Source organism: Syngnathoides biaculeatus, chromosome 9 (assembly GCF_019802595.1).
Source record: "Syngnathoides biaculeatus isolate LvHL_M chromosome 9, ASM1980259v1, whole genome shotgun sequence".
NCBI classification, from domain to species: Eukaryota; Metazoa; Chordata; class Actinopteri; order Syngnathiformes; family Syngnathidae; genus Syngnathoides; species Syngnathoides biaculeatus.
Window position 1 is genome coordinate 20,272,501 of NC_084648.1, and position 23,307 is coordinate 20,295,807.

Genomic DNA, 23,307 nt, shown 5'->3' on the forward strand with positions numbered 1-23,307 from the left:
TGGCGGCACGGTGCCTCAGCTGGTAAAGCATTGGCCTCCCACTTCTGACGTCCCCGGGTTCAATCCGGAGTTTGCACGTTCTCCCCGTGCCTGCGTGGGTTTTCTCCGGGCGCTCCGGTTTCCTCCCACATCGCGTGATTGTGAGTGCGGCTGTTTGTCTCCCTGCGCCCTGCGGTTGGCTGGCGACCGGTTCAGGGTGTGCCCCGCCTCCTGCCCCTTGACAGCTGAGATAGGTTCCAGCATTCCCCGTGACCCTCGTGAGGATAAGCGGTGAAGAAATGGATGGAGGGATAAAACAGCAGTAGCTTGCGTTAGCCGGCGTCTTTCGACAGCACACTCGTTGAGTTTGGAGTAATAGCGCCTCTGCTGGTTGCAACCGAACACTGCACCCAATTTTCAGGATACAATTACTCAACAGTTAACGGCACACAATTAACACACCTTAACCAACCCGACAATTAACAAATACTTAGTAGATCAATTCATGGAATACCCTTCAAAAATATATCCAATAATAGCCGCACTCTCAAGTTGTGGCTAAAAGTTGAGTTTGAAAGCGTTTTTAATGAAATCTGTGAGGTGGTGCTCTGCCTCGGCCTCTCTGAAGGCAAAGTGTAAATATTTCCCTTGATCGCACACTCCGTAATGCAATATTGATTTGCGCCACGCACAACGCTGCAGCGGCAAGTTCAGAGATAGGATGAGACGAGCCGCCGTCGCGCGCGCACTTTTGGAGACGCCGCGCGTCGTCGTTCTTTTCACCGCTGTCATCTCATCCGTCCCTCCTTTGTTTCTGACCTCAGCGTGAAGAATTAAGATTATTTTACGATGAAATATTGACGCTAAAAATGTCCCACAGGCATTAAGGGGACAATGACGCCTTCCGGTGATGTCACATGATCATAAATCATGCGTGACGCAGCATTACAGCGTAGCATTTATAGTATAATAATGTAGATTGCAAGAATTTATGATAAATATTACAATGCATCTTACTCCTGCGCGTACAATCGGTGGAACCCTTGTGGTTGAAAAAATAACGCAATGAACGACAGATGAAATGTTTCAAACATAATAGAAGGCATACAGCCCGTTGAAATATTTTCCTTTTAACTACCTTGTGCATAACGTTTTCATTTTTTTTTCATTTAAAGTGGAATACATTTGCTTTTGATGTTTAACTATTGATTGTTAAAACATAAGTACGTTTTTTATTTAACCCTAGCGCAATTTTTTTTTTTTTCCCTACATTCGTGTGCAGCATTAATGTTCAAATTGCATAATGTAAAAGTGGATGGAAAATATCATAAAATCTCTCATTTTTTTGGATGAACATTAAAATCTACTACCTCATTGTATTTTTATGTTGGCCCTTATGATGGTACTTGGGGATTTATTTTTCTATTTGCTACACGGAGAAAAAATTAAAGTAAATTAAAACGGTAACAGAGAATAATGTAGCGTAGTAGTCTAGTGTACTATAATATGATAGCATCAGTGAAGTTTGTCGGAAAAACACCACAGAACAGTAGAATCAGATTTAGTCGGTGCTATATTATAATATACCGTAATTTCCGGCCTATAAGCCGTGATTTTTTTCCACACGCTTTCAACCCTGCGGTGATGCGGCTAAATTGTGCACTTTTTCTAACGGGGGCACTCGAGCGGAAAAGGTAAGAGTGCCGAGGAAGTGAGTTTTACCGGCCCGGCCCTGTTAGGGTTGCGCCAGCATCTTACTGCAGTGTATCAGTGATTTTTACCGGTATGTTTTTTTTTTTTTTCAACCGGCTCTTTTAGCGCAGTACTACCATTAGCGTGATGCTAGCTTTGGCATTAGCCCTGTGGCACTAGGGCTAAACTCTCTCTCTTTGTAAATGTCGTGTTTCAATATGGGCGCTTGCGGCTTTTACACGGCGGCAGCTTATGTCTGTACCAAATGGTATTTCCTTTCCAAATGTACCACGTGAGGCTTATAATCAGGTGCGCTCTGTTGGCCGGGAATTACGGTAGTTGTTGACGTACGGAGGAAATGTAATCCATAATGCAAACGATTCATATTTTGGTTCCTCATTATTTTTGCGATCCCAGTAATTGTACAATTTGACAACCTGATGGAACGCGTGCCCTGGGGTCCGGGTCGTTTGGACTCAACCTTGGCCTTTGTGTTTCCTTGGCAGACTTCCGCCCGCCGGTGATCCCGCCGAACAGAGGAGGCGGCGGCTCGTCATCGTCAACCGGTCGTTCCACCACCACTCGCTCTCCGCCCTTCTACACCACCCCCCGCCCCCTCCTCACGACCTCCCCGGGTCAGCGCTACCGGACCACCACCACGGTTCACCAGCCCGCCGTGAACCCCGCCGGCGGTTCGCCGCCCGACGCCAACCGGATCCCGGACACGGAGCGCAAACCCGGGGAGCGCTACCCTCCGGCGGCCCGCCCGCCGCAGCCCCCGGCTTTTCCCCCCCAGGACTTTTGCAGCCCGAGGGTGACGGCTGACATTTCGTGGCCCCGCACCCAGCAAGGCCAACTGGCCAAGCAGCCGTGCCCGGTCGGGACGCTCGGTGAGGAACATCGCCGGATGATGTCACCCTGTGAAATCTTTCCGTTCAAAGCGCCTTTTTGTGGCCTTTTGGGAGAAAGTTCAAATGTTCAAATGGAAACGATCAAACCGCAAGAGCGTAACTCCTCGCGGAGGCCGAGGCCGACAGTTGTAAGAGTCGATACACAAATCCCAAAAGTCAAGAGCCAGTGTTTCCGACTGCGGCTCCGCGGGATGCATCGTTCACGTTCCTTTGCCGACATGACAACGACCTCCCCGCGGGCGCCACGCGGGGTTGTCCGAGTCTTTCGGTGAATGTCGGCGCCGTCGACCTGATTACCTCTGTTGCTCTTGCAGGCGTGGCCACGTACGTGTGCGTGGCCCGTTTGGGCTACTGGGACCCGCAAGGTCCTGACCTCAGCAACTGCACGTCACCTTGGGTCAACCACATCATGCAGAAAGTAAGTGCGCGCGTTGCTGGCAGCGCCCTGCCGAGCACGATCGTTTTTCCCCACGCCGTCGTTTCTCACGCGTGGAGATGCGACGACCGCGGGGAGTGATTTATCCCGCTCGTATCCGTCTCCATTTGTCAACCTATCAACTCGTGCTTGGAACAGACCAGTGTACATGGATGTTGGCAGGACAGATATCTACAGGTTTTGAACAAAGGACGCCATGTTTGTTTTCTTCTCCGAGATAGCGATTTTTGCGTGAGACAAAAAAATGCGACGTTGTTTGTACCGGTAAGCAATTATTTTGCCCTGGCCAAACGCTGCTTCTACAATCTTTGACTTTTTCAGTAAGATGTAAGCGTCACATTTAAAAAAAAAAAAAAAATGCAGCTGGAAGGCAGCCAAGCGCAATACTCATCTTTCATGCGCTGAGTGTTGACAGCCAGTAGGTGGCGTTTGCTGCTAGTCTCTGCGTTGGTATAGAGCTCGTGCACCTACTTCGTGACTTTTGTTTACATCGCTGTATTGCCAACCAAGCTAAGCATTGCTCAATACTAAGTCGGGTGGAGACGACACGGAAATATGTCTTGGAGCGCGACGTCCAGAGTCTTGTCCGATACCGTCAGACATTCAGAAGGTGAAAATAAACGACGGTACGTGGAAAAATGAGATAAATTCGGCATAAAGGACCCAAATTTAATGCGGAAATCGATGTTTTCGCCAATAAGAAATTGGACTGCTAATTCACGTCTGCTTGTCTGGGACAACTGGATCTACACATGGATCTGGTGAGTAAGTCGTCAAGATTTACACAAAATAGTTTGAAAATGGAGAAAAGTCTGGTTGCATACGAGGAATAAATGACGGGTTGACGGCTCGTGAACGCGGAAGCGTGTTCGGCGACACATTAACCTTTGCCAGAATCCATCCATCTTTTGAGCTAGTATTCAATGCAAATACCAATTTTGGAACAAATGACCCCTGGTTTTACACAAACTCTCATTCATTAACTATGATTGGGGTGGAAAAAAAAAAGACAGAGGACGGTGTCATCTCCACGGAACGTACACGGAAGCGATTGCGGCCACACTTAACCTGTGAACCTCTGTAACAGACAGTTTATTTTCGTTTTTCTTTAACACGCATTGTTCTCAAATAAACCAACTTGGCATTATAAATACTTTTTGGTAATTTGAGATTGAGAAGAATAATTCCTACCTGAAAAGCGGAGAAAATTCTGGATGCATACGAATACTTCATGACTGGATCTGTTCTCAATCTGGAATAAATCCCACATAGTGACGGTTTTGACGGCTCGTGAGCGCGGAAGCGTGTTCGGCGACACGTTAACCCTTGCTGGAATCCATCGATCTTTTGAGCTAGTATTCAATTCAAATGCCAATATTTAAATAAATGACCCCTGGTTTTACACTGACTCGCATTCATTAACTATGATTGCAAAAAACAAAACAAAAAAAAACGTACACGGAAGCGATTGCGGCCACACTTAACCTCCGTAAACCTCTGCGACAAACTTTTTTTTTTTAAATACGCATTGTTCTCAAATGAGCCAATTTGGCATTTTAAATATTTCTTGGTAATTTCAGATTGAGAAGAATAATTCCTACGTGAAATGAAGCAATCGCTACACAGACGTGTGCGTACCCTGGTTTTACACAAACTCGCTTTCATTAACTATGATCGGAAAAAAAAAAGAGGATGGAGTCGTCTCCCCGGAATGTACACGGAAGCGATTGCGGCCACACTTAACCTCCGTAAACCTCTGCAACAAATTTTTTTTTGAACACGCATTGTTCTCAAGTGAGCCAACGTGGCATTATAAATACATTTTGGTCATCTGAGCTTGAGAAGAATAATTCCTACGTGAAATGAAGGGATCGCTACACAGGCGTGTCCGTATTTGGTTGGGCGCCATCCATCACGTTTAATTGCCGAAATCCCATCAATATTTTCTGGTCTTTTCATCTGGCATTCCATATATCTCTTTGAATATCTGTCTCGTCTGTCGTGACAACCAACAGCGCAACGGGTCTCCGGTATTGTCTATATTCTCCTCCGGTTCAATGTCGAGCAGCTCTGTTTGACCTGCAATATGGCGCCGTGAAAATGCTGACGTGTCACGTGCACGAGCTCGATTGCATCGATGTGATTTCTGGGGTACAGCAGAAGGGAAACCTCCGAACTGCCAACTCAACAAGCCTCCGTCCCAAATCGACTGAGAATTCAAATGCAAAATATTACGTTTGAAGTTGGACAAAAACGCGGCACTGGTATTTATGATGTCAGTATGATGCAATCCATCCCGAGTTGCTTTTTACCAGCTACTGTTAACAGCTCATTTTTTTTTTTTTACAGAGGACCGTAAACAATATTAATTGAGACGTTTGAGGGACATCTACAATCTATTTAAAACCGCGTCATTCTTTTTTTACTGTTCTACGGCTAACCGTATTTTTCGTCAGGATGGGAAATTGTGAAGTAAAAAGTGCCGGTGAGACTTTCCCCTGACTTCATTTTTTTTTCCCCAAATCCAAGCTAATGGGATTGTGCTTGACCGTAGACGTCGGGCTGCACGTGACGCGTTTATCGTGACGTTGCCCAAGCGCAAGCACGGAGTACAGCGGATGCTATGAATAATTGTAAATATTTCACGACAGCTTTTGTGCTAACACCCCGTTTGGCTTTTTCCAATCTCCGAGACGTCCCCGTCCGTCCTCATTTTTGCACTCGACGTTTTCTCCCGATACGTCGCCAACTCCAACTCCGTCCATCGCTCCCTATCCCCCGCCTTTAACCCCCCACCGCTTGCGCCGCTCTGTTTGTACCCAGCTGCGGTCGGGCGAGACGGCGGCCATCGTGGCCCGGGAGCTGGCGGAGCAGACCAAAGGGCTCCTGCGTCCCGGCGACGTGCCCTCCACGGTGCGGGCCATGGCGCAGCTGGTGGAGCTGCTTGACGTGCAGCTCAGGAACCTCACCCCCGGGGGCAAGGACAGCGCCGCCCGCAGTCTGACCAAGGTACTGCGTGCGGTCTATGCTAACGTTGTCGGGAAAAATCACCAGAGGAGGAAATATGCAATACACGTTCTGAAGAAAAGCGATGTAAATGTTTACATTGGGTTTTTAAATGCCAACTTTCCCAATTATGTATCATTGAAACGAGTCCAAAGGGCTTTTCTCAACCCGAACCAGGACCAAATTCTTTTTAAAATCCACGCTTACATTCACACCTCGTGATACGGTACTTGTACTAGTCCGAGCTGTGGTTAGCAAAAATGTGAGAAGTTTCTGCCCCGTTGCAGCGGCTGTGGTTTGCAGAACTCGACGACTGTACATTTATTTGAGTGCGCAGCTCCTATGTTAGTTGGGGAATCTCATTTCATGTTCCAGGTGTAACGAAAGAAGGCTTCCTAGTCTTGGGGGGGGGGGCCGCTGTACAATTTACTGGACAAAACCAAAAAGTCAGCTTCCATAAATGGAACGTCAGTGGTGAGTATGCAGGGGATCTGTTTTATGGGCAGTGAACAAGGAAGAATTTAGTTGCGTAGTTTGTTCATGTAGGCCTTCATTAAAGTGAGCCAAGTCATCGGGGACTCGCTGACTGGCCGCCTTGGCTGCCTAATTGACTGGCTGACTCATTTAATGGGAGACCGTTCCTTGATTGTCTTTGCCGAGGTCAACAGTGATAGGCCGACTTTGGGAGCGAGACTGACAGCTGCTGCCAACTCTTATTCACTCACTTTTTCTCCCCCCTCCAACTTTATGAGTCACCTGTTCTCGCAATTTTCTGTCTCGCGACGACCGGCGCGCTTCGATTTTGAAACGAGCACGTCGGAGAGCGTTCGCTTGCGCCGTAGCGGACGGCGAGCTCCGGGTTCATTTTTCGAGAGTTGTAATGCGGACTGAGAGAGGAGAAGTGGCGCTCCTGATCTCATTAATGACCCAAATACCTAATTACATCAGCGCAATTTTGAAAAGATGACCATTCATGTTTGAGTGGACTCGAATAAAATCCATAACAGCCTCAACAGTAGAGACGGAAAATGGAAGAATCTGTTTTCATGAGAAAATCGAAGGCATATCGCGCCGGGCAATGAAAAAGTCCGTTTTACTCACAGGATGCTGCTTGACGTCTTATGCGTTCTGTATGAACGCGACGGTGCCGGAGGAGCGCGCCGACCCGCCTCAGTTCTGGCCCTCGTACGAGCTCCCACAAAGCAGATTGTTGGCGACGAGACTTTGTCCTGCTGTTCCGTGTCAGTGCCGCTAAAACAGATCGTCAGTTTAGGGGGGAAAAAGGTTCCGACCGAGTGAGAATTTCTCGTCGGGAAGCCCAAAAGAGGAAAGTCAACCGTCAATTCTTTTATCTGACATGAATACCTGACAAATACTGCAGTAAGTTGTACTAGTCAGTTTGCTCCAACTCCTAAAAAAAAAAAAAAAAAATCACACGTACAATACAAAAATGTGGCTGTAAATCCGTCAATTTGCGTCCATACAAACTGCTTTGCTGTTAAAAGTTAGTAGTGAACTAAAATATAACACGCGCAGCCTTAATGGACTTTTCCGATGGTGATCTTAAGCTCCGCCCCCTTAGCCGTGTCCCACAAGCTTCCAAAACGGCGACTGAACAGAACAGCTTTGAAGTAGATTCTCTATCGCGTATTCCAGATAATATTGCCAAATGCGTCGGACTTGTCCAAGAGTGTTCTACAGAGAGGTCTCAACTATTTCACGTGAGGATACGTACACAGAATTATGATTTTGGACAGAGCGGGACGTAATGTCAGAGTCACAGCGAAACGTTGGCGATCGATGCCAAAAAAAAAATGTTGACGCCTCTCAAACTTCATATTGAAATCCGACAGGATAAAATAGTGGAATGGTACTGCGCATGTAAAGCAGAGTGAGTACTTTTTACTTGGAAAGATCACAGTAATATCATTGTAGTCTCGATAAGTGAGTGGGTGTATTCATTTGGCTTGACTCGTCATGGAACCCTGTGCCCTGTCTTCAAAGTCCGATGTGTTACAAATGGGAAGATAGACATTTCTATTGCACGACGTGGCACATTCACGTATCACAAACCCGACTCGTCGGCATGAAACATGACACACTTCATTCAGCAGGTCAGCGATACACGAACAAAGTCTGAAAGTTGTTCTCCTGCAATGTATAGAGCACTGATAATAATGAAATCAAACTCAGAGAAGATACTTCTCCCTCACTTTCTTGTTGATATTGCCCACAGTTAATTGTACGCGCGCTCTTCCGCGAGCCTTAATCCATCGTAGACACTTCGTCAACTGTGTTTTAGGCTTTGGAAAATGAATCAAGCTCGCAGGGTATCTTTCATCAGAATTGCACCTTCCCCAAGCGCATCTGAGGACCATTTCCTTCGTAACGTGAACTTTTCCAAGCGCACGCTACTGACAACCGGCATTGCTTGTGGGACAACATGGCGGCAGGGGCGTGTCAAGCCAGGGGTTCAGACATTGGGGCTATCCGATTGGCTGTTGAACGAGTGATTGACAGGTCGGAAAGGTCCATTGGCAAGAGACGCTATGTCTTTCAGTCCGGGGTGACGCGCGGGTTGAGCTCGGTGCCAAGCCGCGCGGTGCAAATGAAGGTGAGTGAGAAGACGGAGGACGTATTGGCAGTCCCCGAAGAGTCTTTGTGTGATCTTAATGTACGCGTGTGCGTGTTTGCTCTCCAGAGGCCGCGCACACGCGTGTATGTGTGTGAGATGAAGAAGTGTTACATCGCTAACAGATGAATTGTTTGAATTTACAGCTTCAGAAGAGAGAGAGGTCCTGCAGGTTTTTCACACAGGTATTTCCGCTTCCCGGCATCCGTTGATTGCTTTGCCACACCCCCGCTTTTTTGTGTGTGTGTGTGTGTGTGTGTGTTTTTTTTTTTCTTTTTTACTTTCACGCTCAGCATGAACTTTATCAAGCAAGCCTGTGTGCGATATCACACATATTTGTGATGCGCCGCGCCGCTCTGGAGGTGCGCTCAGCGGTGGAGGTTTTCAAATTTGAATTGAAAGCCTTTGCGGAGGGTCATTGAACTTTTCCCTCCGTCGTAACTCTCGTAAATGATCAGCGTCAATCACAGGCGTTTGCTGACAATGTTTTCATCTGCCGAAAGAGTTTTGCTTCTTTTCTTATCATTTGCATTTTGTTTTCTTTCTTTGATTTGCAATCCGTGATCGAGATGGGAGACCGTGATCAATATCAATATCGGCTCATCTATTTTGCCGTCTCCGTCTCCATCATCGCAGCGATGGACGGCTCGTTGCCCGCCGAGTCTTGATCGCGGTCCGGCGCTTTTCAGAATCGCAAACCTAACGTGCGTCCGGTCGGCTGGGACGTTCTCGTGGCTGTGTGAGTGCGTCACGTTTTTCTTTTTTTTTTTTATTTATTTATTTATTTATGTTTATTTTTATCTGCTCTTCTCTAAAAGGCCTTTCGGTCGAATGGAGATCTTAACCGAGAATAAAAATGTGATATTTGTACTTATTCCCTTATATGAGGGAGGAGGTGAAATGCAAAACTCGGGCATCTTTTTTTTTTTTTTTTTGGGGGGGGGGGGGGATTAAGTACAACGAGGGTTGCCTTTCTCTGGTTGCAGGTTAAAGCTTGTACTTTTCATCTAAGGTGTGCAGAATTAACCTAGTAATACCGTAATTTACGTTCGCTTTGAAAACGCGGAGCAATTCCGAGGCGAATTAGATAAAACAAAATAGAGAGCCGTCTCTTTGAAATGGACGACTGGAGCGTTCGCATTCGCTTTTTTTGGGGAAATGGCAAATTTCAGGTAGAATCGAAGCACTGTGTGACATAAATAAATCATTTGTGCCACTCATTGGTCAAGCAGATTTGTTATTGCTCTAAATTCAAGCACACATGAGCGTACCTTTTTTTTTTCCCTGAAGTAGCTCTGGATACTGCAGTTTTAACGTTTTGGTTTTTTTTTTGAAACATTTGCATGTGACGTCGGGAAATCGATTATTCGACTACTCGATTATCAAGCATTTCAATAATAGATTCATGGTTTAGACACCTTGTTCAACTTAAGATTGTCTAAAGCCTCAGAATTTCGAGAGTAAATATTCTCGTGAAGTCCATGAAAGCAAACTCATTAGCTTTGTGTTTGGCAAACGATCGGGGCGAGGCGTTCGATGAAGTGTATTTTGGTGTACCGGAGCGTTTCTTGATGACTTTTTGGCTCGACTGACTGAAGTCGAACGATCCTAAAGCGGCACACCGACAGCCGATACGAGCGCAGCCGATACCGTGCGGCGATCCGTAACCGCGACCTGCACGGCGTATTGCTCCAATAAAATACAGTCGCAGGAAAATCAGTCACGTATATTTTGTTTAATCCTCGCAACCAAGTGAAGAAGCCAACAAGCGGTAAAGAATTTGGATTCCCTTGGAAGAGGTAATAAGACAAGGACAAGGCAGCGCGGCGCCGTCCTCATCTGCGTGCCGTAGACGGCCCGCAGCGTCTCATTTTTGCTCTGGCGCGCACGCACCCTTGATGGGCTTGCTCTTTTTCTCCTGATGCAGGCTTTTCTCCCCCCATCCTCCCCTCCTTTGCGAAAACCATCCACGTCAGCACCAGTCAGCAATGTCACATCATAGAAAACGTGGCTTATGACTGCGTGCGTCCGGGCCGGCGCGCGCGCACACACACACACACACACACACACACACACGTCGCCGACGCCTAAATATTACCCCCCCCCCCAACCTTCACATCACAGCGGTGTGCCGTTATTTATGTATTTATTGACGTTATTTTACGGGGCCGCCTTCGATCTTTTACATCGCCGGCATCTCCAGACAGCTTCTTACCAGTTCAGGAGATTACATCACACGTTTGGGGGTGGGGGCGGGGGGGGGGGGGGGGGAGTGATCGATTATATAATTAGCCTCTGTAATGCAAAACAAAATTATAGCAGCAGTTCTCTACTCTGCCAGATAGAAATGTGCGTGATTAGGGATGTGGTGTGTTGCTGCCCTCTCCTCGTTAATTATCTGCAGCGCTAATTGTCAAGTGAGGAGAGCGTGCAGGAGGTTTGGGTTCTTAATAGAGATGAAAAATAATTGAATTCTCTTCCCACTTTCTCCCACTCTTACGCCCTCTCTCTCTCTTTCTCTCCGTTCTCTCTCCGTTCTCTCTCTCTCTCTCACACACACACACACACACACACACTTTTCGTTTGGGGAACTGGGGACTCGTTTCATGTGTACTAAATTGGCAATTTATTCATGATGAAGTTGGTTATTTGAAGAGGCTTTGATGCTGCTGGCTGGTTGATGGAGGGAGGGAGGGAGGGAGGGAGGGAGGTAGCCTGTGCTGCAAGGTGCACTGAAAGAGAGACAGAGAGAGAGAGAGAGAGAGAGAGATGGAAAAGATGCCCGGTAGAAATAAAACCCCAAAACAACGGGCGTTTGGCTGCTTTTCGTCGAAGGCCCGTGAGGCAAATTTGCAATCACTGAATTTGTTTATTTTGTGAGCGCGCACAACTCCGTGGCAAAGTGCAAGACTAACACGTAGCAGTCGCTACGTTGGATGAAGCACGCCAAATTGAATCCCGATCACGCGCGTGCCACCTCCAGCTTTTCCCACCAGGGGTCACCGCAGCGAGTCTCTGGCTTGATTTCTTTCTGACATCAAATGCCGTTCTTGATGGAACCCACCATTTAACGGGGGCTTAATAATTAATAATGATGGCGCCACGGTTGGTTCAGTTGTTAAAGCGTTGGCCTCACGGTTCTGAGGACCCGGGTTCGAGAACGCGCAAAGCACACGCAGGCGGGGCCAGCTTGGAAGTAAATATGTAACGCGGGGATTTGAATTTGAAATGTAAAGTAATCACATTTTCAATAGTTGCATTTCAGTGTAACTTTACGTTGCGTTTTCTTAGCCAGTAAGAAAGCGTAACTGCGATTGGCTGGGTGTTCGCTTCTGACCTGAAGGAACCCTGCCTGGTGGCACAGACGGTGAATTTTAGACAGCGAACTGTAGCCGGTTTAATTGTTAACATTGAAAAGTGACACAGAAATACAACTATTGAAAATGTGATCACGGCACGGTGGGTCAGCTGGTAAGAGCGTCCCGGGTTCGATCCCAGACCCGCCTGTGTGGAGTTTGCATGCTCTCCCCGTGCCAGCGTGGGTTTCCTCTGGCCACTCCGCTTTCCTCCCACATCCCGAAAACACGCAAAATTCATTGGATACTCAAAATTGCCCCTAGGTGTGATTGTGAGTGCGGCTGTTTGTCTTGATGTGCCCTGCGATTGGCTGGCGACCTGTTCAGGGTGTACCCTGCCTCCTCCCCATTGACAACTGGGATGGGCTCCAGCACTAAGCGCTAAGAAAATGGGTGGTTGGATGAATGGATGAATGCTGAAATAATATCTAATCATTATAATACCTGTTGTAGCTCATTTAGCGAGCCCTGTGAGCAGGCCGTCTAACCCGCCGGTGACAAACGAAGCCACGGATGGGTCTCCCCGAGTTGGGACACCTTTCCTTTTGACTTTGCCAATCATTTTCAGATTGTAAAATATTTGAGGCATCTGCTGCTTGCAACCAATACCCGATTAATCAACGATCAATTCCAACCAGAATCCACTCATCTGTCATGATGTCATTCCTTAGAAACAAACAGAAACGACCAAAAAGAAACAAGAGATGCAGCCATGCAGCGAGGAGACAGCCGTCCTCAATGACAATGTCTAATGCGTCCTCTATTTACGGCTGGCGGGTCAGAACGCGACACGCTGTGAATGTAAAGCCCGATTTAGCTCCAAACGCGTTCTGTCAGGAAGGACAGAACAGAAGTCCGACAACAAATGGCAGAAAAGCCTGCTCCTCGGATGAAAACATTCACACACACACACAGACAAACATGCACTTTCTGCAAGCGCAGTCAAGCGAGAAAGAAAGGATTTTTTTTTTTTTTTTTTTTTTTTGGGTTCAACTTCTACATCCGAATGCTGTCAGTTTAAAAGCGCGCCTCGCCCTGCGTGCGCGTACGCACCCGGGCCGGCCGGTCACGCACCAGCGCCCACGCGCGTGCACGTGCGGGCCCCCGCGTAGCTGCGAGAAGTGGAACGGCCCGCCGCTCGTCTGTCTTGCCGCTCTTGTTTACGCTGGATTACCCCAACGCTTCAAAGGATTTCACTTCTGCCCCATTTACTGGTGTGTGCGTGCACGGCCCCGTTATGCACGCGCACACATGCAGAAATGAACGCCCTCATCTGTTTCTGCAGGGCGAGTAACCCCTGAAAAAAAAAAAAAGGGGGGGGGGCATCATTTGAGTTCTCGGGTCGTCACACTTGCGTAGACGTCACCAAAGGCGACGCTGCTTTAAGGCATAAAACACACACACACACACACACTAATATTAACTCCATGACTTCTATGTGTGGATGTTTGGACCTCAAGGAAATCACACACCTTTTTTTTCTCTCTCTCTTTCTCCGATACCGGTCCTTCTCCGCAGATGTAATCTCAGCACTGTAGAATTACATTTCAATGAAAAAAAAAACTTATATGGAATAGAAAATGCAAGATAATCAAAAGTTCAATAAAAAAGCTGTGAGAAGTTTAATGAGACTTGGATGGCGGGGGGGGGGGTTATCTGAAACACATCAAAGTGCAGCACGAGGGAATGGAAAACAGAGCCCGGCGCTGACAATCGGCTCAGCAAGTGGAGCAGAATGATGCACCGCAAATGCGTCGACGCTCCGGCACGCACACCAACACCAAATCTCATACATTTGTAAAGTCGTATATTAAATAAAAAAAAAAAAAAAAAGACACACGGGTTTTTTTTTTTTTTCAGTTACAATTCCCAATGCAGTCAAGAAACCACAATTGCCGTGATCGCCGAAACGCTGGATCCTACATATGAAGAGTTCAGACGCAAAACGCGCGTGAATCCATTTTTGGTGCTTCTGAGCTGAATCTGCAGAAACAACAAAAATGGATAGATCTGCTTTTTGCGTCTGAACTCGTCATACGATATCACGTGGGCAAAGCCCAAATGTTTTGCCGTAATTGCCCAAGTGGACGAAAGCGCTCCCATCTGACGCGTCGGACTTTGCTGATATCGCAATACACAAAATGTGAACATTTATACAGTAAAACGGCGTGGAAAAAAAATAATCATTATAAATCCTACATCTGTAAGGATGCTTTAGTGAAGAATTATGCTGACTTCAAGTAAAGGGCTTTCAATTGTGTCATTTTTGGGCTACAGCTACCGCTTATCCTCACAAGGGTGGTGTCATCGGGCAGGACGTGGAGTACACCTTGAACTGGTCGCCAGCCCATCGCAGGGCACGTGGAGTCCATGATGATTGCATGTTTTTGGGATGTGGGAGGAAAGCGGAGTGCCCACCCGGATAAAACCCACGCAGGAAGGCACGGGGAGAACATGCAAACTCCACACAGGCGGGTCGGGATTTTAACCTTGGTCCTCAGAACTGTGAGGCAGACGCTCTAACCGGTCGTCCACCGTGCCGCCGGGCTGCAACTAAAAAAAAGAATAATGAATAAGTGGTAGGCTGTTTACTGTTTTCAACACGATACAAATTTATTTTTAAATCCTTTGTTTAAATAATATTAATAAGAAAGTAGCAGTAATAGCAATAAAAATGAGATTTGGGCAGTTCAAGAAGCAATATTCTAAAAATAGAGCATTGACATTTCAAATTTGGTGTTGGCAAATCATTGCATTTTGTTGATGAGGCACAAAGAGTCAATCATAATGAATGTTATCTAAAAAATAATTAATTAAAAAAACGGGACAAAAAAGCAAAATTGTTTGCCAGAGTGGCCGTCACGTTTGGCCCGATGCGTTGGTCGTGCTAAGAGGCAAGATGAAGACAATGATCATTTTCAAACATTTGACGGATTCCAATTTGATTTGATTCAATTCCGTTTCATTGATGTGCGAAACGTTGTTGACGCTTGTTGTTCCCGTAACCAAAACAAAAAAAAAGTCCCGTTTGAGCACGTGTGCGCGCGTCGCGTGCTTGAGGCGACGTCCGACTTCGACTTGTTTGGCGTAATTAGTTTGGGTTCCAAGCAGGCGTCCCGCGACTCATGCAACATGCATCGCAGCTAATTAGCCGCTAGCTGGAGCGGGCCATCAGACTATGAATTCTGCATTTCATATGCGATTATGCCCAACATGATTAGCCATCATGAATTAACCAAAACCAGTACGGATTGATTTTAGCGGCCATCTTGTTATATTATCATATGAACCCCGACGAACGTCGTCGCCTTTACCTCCGCCCGGAACTTTTCTATCTTTTTTTAATTTTGGGGGGTGAACAGAAAAAGGATGGAAATGGATTTTAGTTGAGATGGGTTATTGTTTTGAATCAATAAAGCATGATTCAGAGGGACACATTTCAAGGTTCCGGAGATGAAGGGGAATGTACGGCGCCGATCCAAATTCGGCTCCCGGGAGTTCTGCGCTCCACTTCTTTTTGCGTCCACGGGCCGTCCTCCCTTCCGATGGCCAATAAAGTGACGCGTGGCACTCAATCTTTTTTTCCGGCAACCCCGGCGCTAGTACGACGCCACCTGCTCTCCTTCTGGAGGGGCAGCAAAAGGGCGAGACGGCAGAACGTTTGCATCGAGGTTGCTTTACAAGCCCGAGCGCCAGAGGAAAAGTGGAGGAAGCAGATGGGAAGGCGCGATGCACGCTTCTGATGGCACCTGTATTCGCTCTTCTACTTCTCCCAAAGGACGCCTGTCACCGCGGAAGCAGTGGACTGTTTTATGGCTCTCCCGTGACTCCCCCACCCCCTCGGCCTCCTCCCTTTTCTCACTTTCTTTACCTCTCCCAGGGTCTTTTCAAACGTGTCTGAAAATGAGGACGTGAATTCTTGAGAGCATGAAGCTGGAATGCGGGCCGGAGACAAAATAAGTATCGCTCCTCTCTTCCGTTTACCCGGCTCCTATTTTTTAACTGCAAGCTGTTACGCATGGCTGGATGTAACCCAGCTGACAATTGCGAAGAACGTTTTTGGTTTTTGTTTTTTTCCCTCGTCTCGCTCAACCATCCAGTGCAACGCCAACTCAAAATCAGCAGTGTTTGTTCAGAAATATAACAGATGCTCCTGCATAAAACCACAATCAGCTCGTTTGCTTCGCTTGATTTTCGGCACAAAAACGGCTCAAGTGTTTTAAATGGAGCACTTTTAGTCCATTTGAGTTGGACTCTCGTTTGGTGTTTGCTGAAAGTTTGGGTCAGGATCCAAAATGGAGCGTCAACCAACTTTCCGGTGTAGGTGGGAACCCAAACTGACTCTGGTGTGGTTTCGTTGCTGTCAACCTGGGTTGGACTCTAAAGGTCACGATGGTGACGTCGCAACAAGTAGCACCGAAAATGGTGACGTTCGCCCGTCTTGAACGAGGACTGCGCATCTTATTGGTGCCGGGCGGAGGCGAGACGATTCGCCGGAGACGTGACGATGCGACTGGGCTGTGCATATAATTATGAAAATGATCAACCAGGGACGCTCTATGTTGTGTTTATCTGGGCCATTCATGAGTCAGTAGATTAAATGCTTTCGTTGACATTTTGGTGAGTAATAAAAGAAGTTTGTTGTGATGTGTTTTTTTTTTTTAATTTTTGGGCTGTTTGTTTTTATTGTCCGAACGGTTGGTGTACTTCGGGGGGGAAAGAAGTTTAGCAACCCAGCGAGGGATTTTTGAAAGTGTGCTTTTTTTTTTTTAATGTTGTTTTCTTTCTTTTGCAACGTCTGCATGGGAATGCCGCATTTGCATCCCTGGCATTTTTGTGTCAACGTAATTTATCAATATGATAAATGAGAGGTCGCAACATTCCCATCGTCTGGCGTTATTGACCGCTCTCGTCGCGGAACACTAACGTTCCACGCGACGTTAATGGACCGGCACTAAGTGTTGGGGTCGGATTCCCTTATTAAGTGTTTCCTTTACCGCTTGTGCCGCCCCTCAGGCCATGGTGGAGACGGTGAATAATTTGCTGCAGCCGCGAGCCCAGACGGCGTGGCGAGAGCTGTCCACCGGCGAGCAGCTGCACTCGGCCACGCTGCTCCTCGACACGGTGGAGACCGGCGCTTTTATGTTAGCTGACAACCTCCTCAAGACCGACACCGTGCAGGAGACGACTGACAACATCCGTGAGTAGTTTTTCTTTCTGTGAACAAAAGCTCACTTTCAAGCAGCCTGTCGAAAGACCCCAGAAAAGCCTTTTAACACTTCACAAAAGCTTCACGTATTACATTCATACGACGGTAGACAATGGATGAACTGGATTTGGATTCTTTTTTTGTCGCCTGAGCTGTTTTGCTGATGTGCTTTGTTGCCAACAACTTTCTACGTGCTTTACACTTTTTAAAAAGTATCGACTACGGCTTGGCCGCATGCGATTGTGTTGTTGAGTGTGTAGTCGAACGGTTCGCAGAAGTCACGGTCCGGTGCGTGCCTCGGTTTTACTAATTCTAAATGTCTTTAAATCTTTGAATCACAGTTCGAATTTGTACATTTGAACAAAGCAAACAAAGTCTTCCAGCAGCTTTTCTTCTTCTTGTCTTTTGTTTCGTGGCACTTGCATTACTGCCTCCTGGTGTCTTCTTCTTCTTTTCCTTTCGGCTTGTCCCGATTGGGGCTCGCCACAGCGTGCCATCTTTTTCCATCCAAGCCTATCTGGTGCATCCTCCTCTCTAATCCCACCAACTGTCCTCACGTCCTCCCTCACAACATCCATCAACCTTCTCTTTGGTCTTCCTCTCGCTCTCTCTTCCTTGACAGCTCCATCCTCAGACTCTCTCTCTCTCCTCTGGACATGTCCAAACCATCGAGGTCTGCTCTCTCTCTCTCTCTCTCTCTCGAACCTTGTCTCCAAAATATCCAACTTTGGCTGTCCCTCCCGCTCATGAGCTCATTTCTAATCCTATCCGACCTGCTCACCCCGAGCGAGAACCTCAACATCTTCATTTCCTCTTCCTGTTTCTTCCAATCAGTCCATCATAGTTTTCTAAACTTTGCCCTTCTTCTTCTGTCACATAGAACACCAGTCTCCTTCCGCCAACCCCGCTCGGACCCGTTTCTTCACTCCCTTACCCCACTCACCGTCGCTCTATGTTGTTGACCCCAAGTATTTGAAGTCGTCCACCTTCCCTATCGCTTCTCCCTGGAGCTTCACTCTTCCCCCTCTACCCTTCTTATTCATTCACGCACTTTTATTTTGTTTTACTTTGGCTAATCTTCGGTCCTCTCCTTTCCAGTGCGCGCCTCCATCTTTCTCATTGTTCCTCCGCCTGCTCCCTGCTTTCGCTGCAGATCACAATATCATCTGCGAACATCATGGTCCAAGGGGATTCCAGTCTAACCTCATCCGTCAGCCTATGCATTACTACCGCAAACAGGATGGGGCTCAGGGCGGATCCCTTATGCAGTCCCACCTCCACCTTAAATTCTTCTGACACACCTACGGCAGATCTCACCGCTGTTCTGCCGCCTCCTGGTGTAAAATATCGAAACATGACATCCGTACCGTAACGTTTCGGTACCAATACTATATTAATGTTTTGTTTGAATGCTTCTTAGTCCTTGTTTATGTATTTTGTTCAGTGCAGAAAATAGTTTTGAACTTTCCAGAACATCAGGAAACACACCCACTCCATCAGTCCAAAAGAAAAATCCTGGTATTAACAATTTTTCCATCACATACCCGTTCATGAGCCATCAAGCCACACCTGCAGATGCCTCAACATACAATTCAGTCTGTACAACGCAGCCTTTCCAAAGTCCACCTTGCCGAATTCTTTCCCTCACGGGTTCATTCACGAACCCACCGATCCCACCAATCTGTCACCATTTCACCAGTCTGCCCCTCAACCAATCAACCCTTGCAACCGTTCCATCTATTGTTGCCCGTATCCACCAAGCCAGCCACCCGACAATTTCGCGACTCTTTCAGCGTCCACAACGGAGCGATGAAAATGTGACGGTGGGCTGAGTGCGTTGGCTCATCATTTGGGTAGGCTCCTTTGTCCTTACAACCAGTTTCTAAAATACCCTCGTGTTTTCCCACCTCATAATGCCTTCTTCGCCTTTACAAAAAAAGCAAAGAAATAGCTGCAGGATAAACAAATCTGCGTGCCTTCTCTCCAATATGCGATTTCGTGGAAGTCGCCCAACTAGGATCGCGGAAGACGTGACGGCAAGTATTTGTATCGCACGGAGGTGCCCTGCGTTGATTAAAAAAAGCAACTCTGGATGATGTGAGGCGTTTTGCGCTGTTAATTTTAGGACTTGTAACGTGATATTAGAGCACAAATTGAAAAGATCGAAATTTGCTTAACAATACTTTTCGCTTTGATACCTAACGCCCTGAGCTGCGGAATCAAAGTAAATCTTTAATAAAGATATTTAATTGCTTTTCACAGTGATTATCACATTTGCCTGAAATAATTCTGTGACGACACGTGCAAGGGGGTGGGGGGGATCGGGCCTCAGCGGATGCACGAGATGCAGGCGCACGTGCGTTACGCTGAGCGGGCGTGGAACCGTCAAAGTCGAGGCAGAGGGAAGCGCTTCAATCAGAAGCGGGACTATGCCGAGTGAACACCGCACAGAGAGGGGGGGAAAAAAAAATGACCTTGAGGCTTCCAAAGCAGGGAATGAATTTGTCAAAGACAGCCGTTCCCCCCCCCAGCCCCCACCCCAAACACAACACACACGTGCATGCACAGATTTCTACGACAAAAGAAACAAATCTAGTTATTATAGCGTCGTGCACAGCGCCTTTTCGCCTCTGCCGCCATCATTTCTCCTCGCTGATCCCGTCATTCCGATCACTCGGCTGCTAAGGGAAAAAAAAAGAAAATCGTGAATATGGCAGCGTGAAAAGCCCGAAAAGCGTCCGTGCTCGCGACCCGCCTCGAATTGTAGACCTGGGAAAGCGACGGGACGATGTAGGGTTTGGTCCCCGTTCCATCGTTGTCTCCCACCCTGCGGAAGATGTCTTGTCAGCACTGCATACTTCTTAGCCACTTTTATACTTGAAGTATGGTTTGATGTATATTTTAAGATGGGATCTCATTCATTTGAAGGGTTAGCTGAATTTATATCTGAGAGAAGCTGCTGAAGATGTTGCTCGTCAGTTCCGGGCGCAGTTTTCAAGCCATCTTCCCCCGGGGAACTAATTGTGTTGACGTGGGAACCCCATTTTGAATTATCTTTGGCACAAACGTGACCCCAGCCCCTTTAGTCAAATGTCACACTCGGAAATGATTTCAATATCAATCTGCCGTGATATGTTGAAGAAAAATCAAAACTCGCATCAGTTCGCGGTAGCTCAGTGAAGGTTTTTCCCGTTTCTAACAAACTGACTTTGCGTGCAGCTAATCGGCTGATTTGTATGTCGGCCTTCATCTCATCTGCACCCCCAGCACGGAGTGTCATTCTCGTTTTCCCCCCCACTCCGCATCTGCACTTGTGTGGTGTGATCTTAACGTTTCCCGCACATGGCATCAACCCCCGGTGCGAGGACTCATTCCGCTTGGATGTTACGCCATCAGAGGTGAAAAGGAGGAGCAGGAAGGGAAAGGAAGCCGCAGATGACGACCAGCGAGGACTCTCGGGGTGTGTGCTCCAGGCTGATGGCGGCGGCGGCGGCGGCGGAATGTCACGTGACGCTCTGAGAGTTTTTCTTTCACATCACTAGGCAGTGAAATCACCGCCATTCAACTAAAAGGGCTTCTCACGTTACTCCTTAGCCACTCAAGTTGAAATAGGTTCCATTGGAGTCAACTGCCATTTTATTTTCAGAGCAAAAACGCAGGCGAACTGGATCTCCCAAGAACTAAAAACAGGAAATAATCATGCCGTTAATCTCGCCTGCCAGCTAATCCAGTGGGCAGATCCCCCGCGATTATCTCTCTCCTTTTTATTCCTAACTGGCCCGATCGCAATCCTCGTCGTGCTTCTCTACTTCCTCTCGTTTCCCATCCTTATTTCCTTTCGTCCCCCTCAGAGTCTTTCACGCGAGCGAGCAACAGGAGTCCGAAGAAGCCCGATCGGCGTGCGACACTTTTGAACGTCTGACTGTACGCGTCAGGGACGGCAAAAGGCAAATGAATAAATTATTAGCGATGGCAGCCGAGTGATTTGAAGGGATAACAGAGCGGCGTCGGCATGCACACGTGCGATAACGTGAATGAACAAGTGCGTTTCTTATGATGTGGATTGTCATGACAAAGATGCTTCAATTAGCTTAGCCTCGGCGTATTTTGATATCCTGCTGAGATGTGGATGGATGTGCAAAAGTGTGTGTGTGTGTGTGTGTGTGTGGCCGGGGTGTTGAAGCGAGACAGTAAGAAAACAACATTTTGGCCTCCCCCGTAAAGTTGTCCGAAATTTGCTGACGAGCTTCCCGAAGTGAAGTCGGTTCCTTATTGCGAAGTGGGTAGAAGTTTATCGCCAAACAGCTCAGGAATAAGATCCCTGGTGATTTATTGGCTACAATTATTTTTTTGCTATGTCGAAAAAGACTCCCGGCAGAAGAGCACAAGGTCCAAAAGTGTATTTAAAAAAAAAACATTGAAATTCAAAATGAGACTTTGTCCAAAGTGGAAATTGAGGATGCGTGAAATGGCAGTTCAAGAAAAACTGTCTACATTGATTCATTTCTTCTATTTGGTTGAGAATTAAGGCAACAACGTAAAAAAAAATCGCTCCAAACACTTACTGGATCTAATTGTTTAGTGTTTCACTTATTAATAAATCTTAGCTTTATCTTCAAGCTGAACAAAATATCATCAGTATAAACGAAAACATGGGAGAAGAATATCTTTTGAATCATTTTATCTTTACAAAGCGTCTCCTTTTTTCAGCGTGCAGCGTAAATCAAAATCATCAACAAGATGTTTCTATACTGCTAAACGGAGCGAGAGAGCAAAAGGCAATTTGAAATAATCAAAGCGACCCGCAAAGTCAAACGCAAGCGCGTGGTTGCCCCGACCAGCCGGCAAATAATTCAAGGCGATCTTGTGTTGCCATGGCGATGACAGCGACACCGCGGTCCCTTTTCCATAGGTTGTGCTTGTTCAAGGTAACATTTCGACACGGGGCTGCTGTCGCCTTATTCGACACCAAATGTTTGGCGTTGGCGCCAATGAGGGACTCGCGCATTTATCTGTATGCGTCTTTTCTACACAGATTCTACGTGTTGCAGCCTATTTTACTACCAATCCTCTGACTAAGCTCTCTCTTCTTTTCAGCTCCTTTCAAAACCTGACTTTGACCCCCCCACCCCCACCCCCCACAACCCCTTTTCATCCAGCATGTCCTTGTGCGCTTCATTCAACGCGTGCGCTGTTTTCACACCGAAAGCAACATGTAAATCGTCAAATCGCTCCAAAACCCAAGATAGTGATACACCAAAGCTTTAATTAGCTGTTAATGAGAAATTTTATCTATTACGTTGCACGGCCCTAATCAAGAATGTGCGAACAAACTCCGACGGCCAAATTAGATTCCCACAATGTAAGGATTATCTACCTGGAGACGTTGTTGCCAGTTGTTTTTTTTTTTTTTTTTTTAATGTAATTTACTTCGCTTTAATGAGTGTCAGATATTTTTAGTTCTTTGGGATGAGTGAGAATTGCCCGCAGAACGACGCCTGCGAAGCACCTGGTTCAGTTCAGTTGAGTCAGAAAGAGAGGCCAGAAAAACACACCCGGTGTAACTTTTGTGTGCGTTTCAGAGCTGGAAGTGGCTCGTCTTAGCACGGACGGGAGCCTCACCGACTTGACGTTCCCTCAGTCCGAGCTCCACGGAAACTCCATCCTGCTGTCGGCCAGCACCCTCAAGCAGCACGGCAGAAACGGTGAGGAGGCGATCTCGAACCCTCGCGGGGCGGTCCCGCTCGGTCCCGCTCTGTCCCGCTCACCTCTGTCTTGTTTTCCGACAGGTGAGATTAGGATGGCCTTCGTCCTCTACAGGAACCTGGGCTCCTACCTTTCCACGGAGAACGCCAGCGTCCGGCTGAGCAGCGAGGCCGTCTACCCCAACTATTCGGTCATCGTCAACTCGCCCGTCATCACGGCGTCCATCAACAAGGAGAGCAACAAGGTCTACCTGTCGGAACCCGTCATCTTCACCGTCAAACATCTACAAGTGAGTACGGGCGACCGCATCTGGAACGCCACTGAACCGCGCGCCGCGATGTGCAGGCTACCGTGACGAGTCTCCGCGAGTGGCCGACGGT

At 47.3% G+C, this 23,307-nt stretch overlaps 1 protein-coding gene across 2 annotated transcripts in view; it reads left to right on the plus strand.

Annotated features, from left to right (window-relative positions):
- The window catches only part of adgrl3.1 (adhesion G protein-coupled receptor L3.1), a 139,618-nt gene that overhangs the window by 79,997 nt on the left and 36,314 nt on the right, over positions 1-23,307 (plus strand). Inside the window, exons 6-12 of one of the 2 annotated variants that reach the window (XM_061831133.1) lie at positions 2,178-2,561; positions 2,897-3,000; positions 5,842-6,027; positions 8,803-8,841; positions 17,029-17,212; positions 22,804-22,926; positions 23,011-23,216. In XM_061831133.1, coding sequence (XP_061687117.1) covers positions 2,178-2,561; positions 2,897-3,000; positions 5,842-6,027; positions 8,803-8,841; positions 17,029-17,212; positions 22,804-22,926; positions 23,011-23,216 — 1,226 coding nt within the window. The remainder of the gene's footprint in view (positions 1-2,177; positions 2,562-2,896; positions 3,001-5,841; positions 6,028-8,802; positions 8,842-17,028; positions 17,213-22,803; positions 22,927-23,010; positions 23,217-23,307) is intronic. The other variant, XM_061831132.1, reaches the window with a different exon arrangement.